The sequence below is a fragment of the Sphaeroforma arctica genome (genome assembly GCF_001186125.1).
Source record: "Sphaeroforma arctica JP610 unplaced genomic scaffold supercont1.9847, whole genome shotgun sequence".
NCBI classification, from domain to species: domain Eukaryota; class Ichthyosporea; order Ichthyophonida; genus Sphaeroforma; species Sphaeroforma arctica.
The window spans coordinates 1-1018 of record NW_014030711.1 but is presented as its reverse complement, the minus strand read 5'-3'; the positions used below and the strand labels follow the sequence as shown (position 1 = coordinate 1018).

Sequence of the window (1018 nt, the reverse complement as noted above, 5' to 3'; positions counted from 1 at the left end):
CATACATAAAGATATACACAGCTCGATAGCAGTCAAACAGAAACACGTACGATTCGCTTGGTACTAGCATGCCCATGTTTATTAGTATGCCTCATATAGTATCATGTAAACATACAATTATACAAAGCTAAACTGTCTTTGAATACGTATGACAACAGCTCACCTGTGTTCTTATATACCTCGCGCAGCAGTAGTGGATACCTACACAGTCGCTGTACTGGTTCTAGTAGTAGTGAATTGAGATGCATCCCCTTACACACTGGGAGCTGTTAGAAAAAGAAAGAAAAACAGAGAAAAAGAAAATGAACACCGTGACAGCTAAGACGATGAAGAAGAAGGAAGGAAGGATAGTATTTGTGCGTGTCGCATGTGCGGGTGTGTGCCGATTAATACCGGCTAAGGACACTAACACGTATCGAGGGACCATAGTAGGATAGAGGATAGTACTTAAAGGTCTGTTTAGGAGGGTATGGAAATTGGCCTAAGTCCTTGACATCGCTACATCGGCTCTAATACTCAAAGTGAGTTCATAGACACAGACTCGGGTTCTACCGTATGATGGTGACGAGCGGAATAACTAGAACGATTCTGCTACAAGTTATATACTTCCCATTTGGAATCAACATGTACACAATATAGATGAAGAAATTACCCTTTACCTTCTGACACGCTTCCAGGAACTCCAACGCAGGCTTTGATTTTAACTTTACCAGCGTTTCCATGGCCACGGGGTAGTTGGAAACATACAGCGAGTACATTTTAAAGTACGGTACTAGGTTGGTGAACACATCTCCAATGTATTCTGTAACTGCCTTCTCGTCGCCTCTCCGGGCCTCGAGTGTCTGTAGCAGCTCAGTGTGTATGGGCAGTATCATCTCTGCGGACACGAAGTAATGTAAGCGCGTTTTTAGATATCGACCGTATGTGTGAAATTGGCTGTATGACTAGTTAGTTGCTATAGCATATACATGCGTACGTGTGAAGACGAATATGAACAGATATACCTCAGGATACATAA

The 1018-nt window shown here is 42.5% G+C and overlaps 1 protein-coding gene across 1 annotated transcript; it reads right to left on the bottom strand.

The window, feature by feature from the left end:
• Window positions 1–659: 659 nt before the first annotated feature.
• On the bottom strand, window positions 660–875 carry SARC_17141 (hypothetical protein; the record flags this gene model as incomplete). Its single annotated transcript, XM_014288762.1, has 1 exon — window positions 660–875. A coding segment is annotated over one exon (216 nt), but the record flags the coding sequence as incomplete, so codon positions are not given.
• Between the last annotated feature and the right edge of the window lie 143 nt (window positions 876–1018).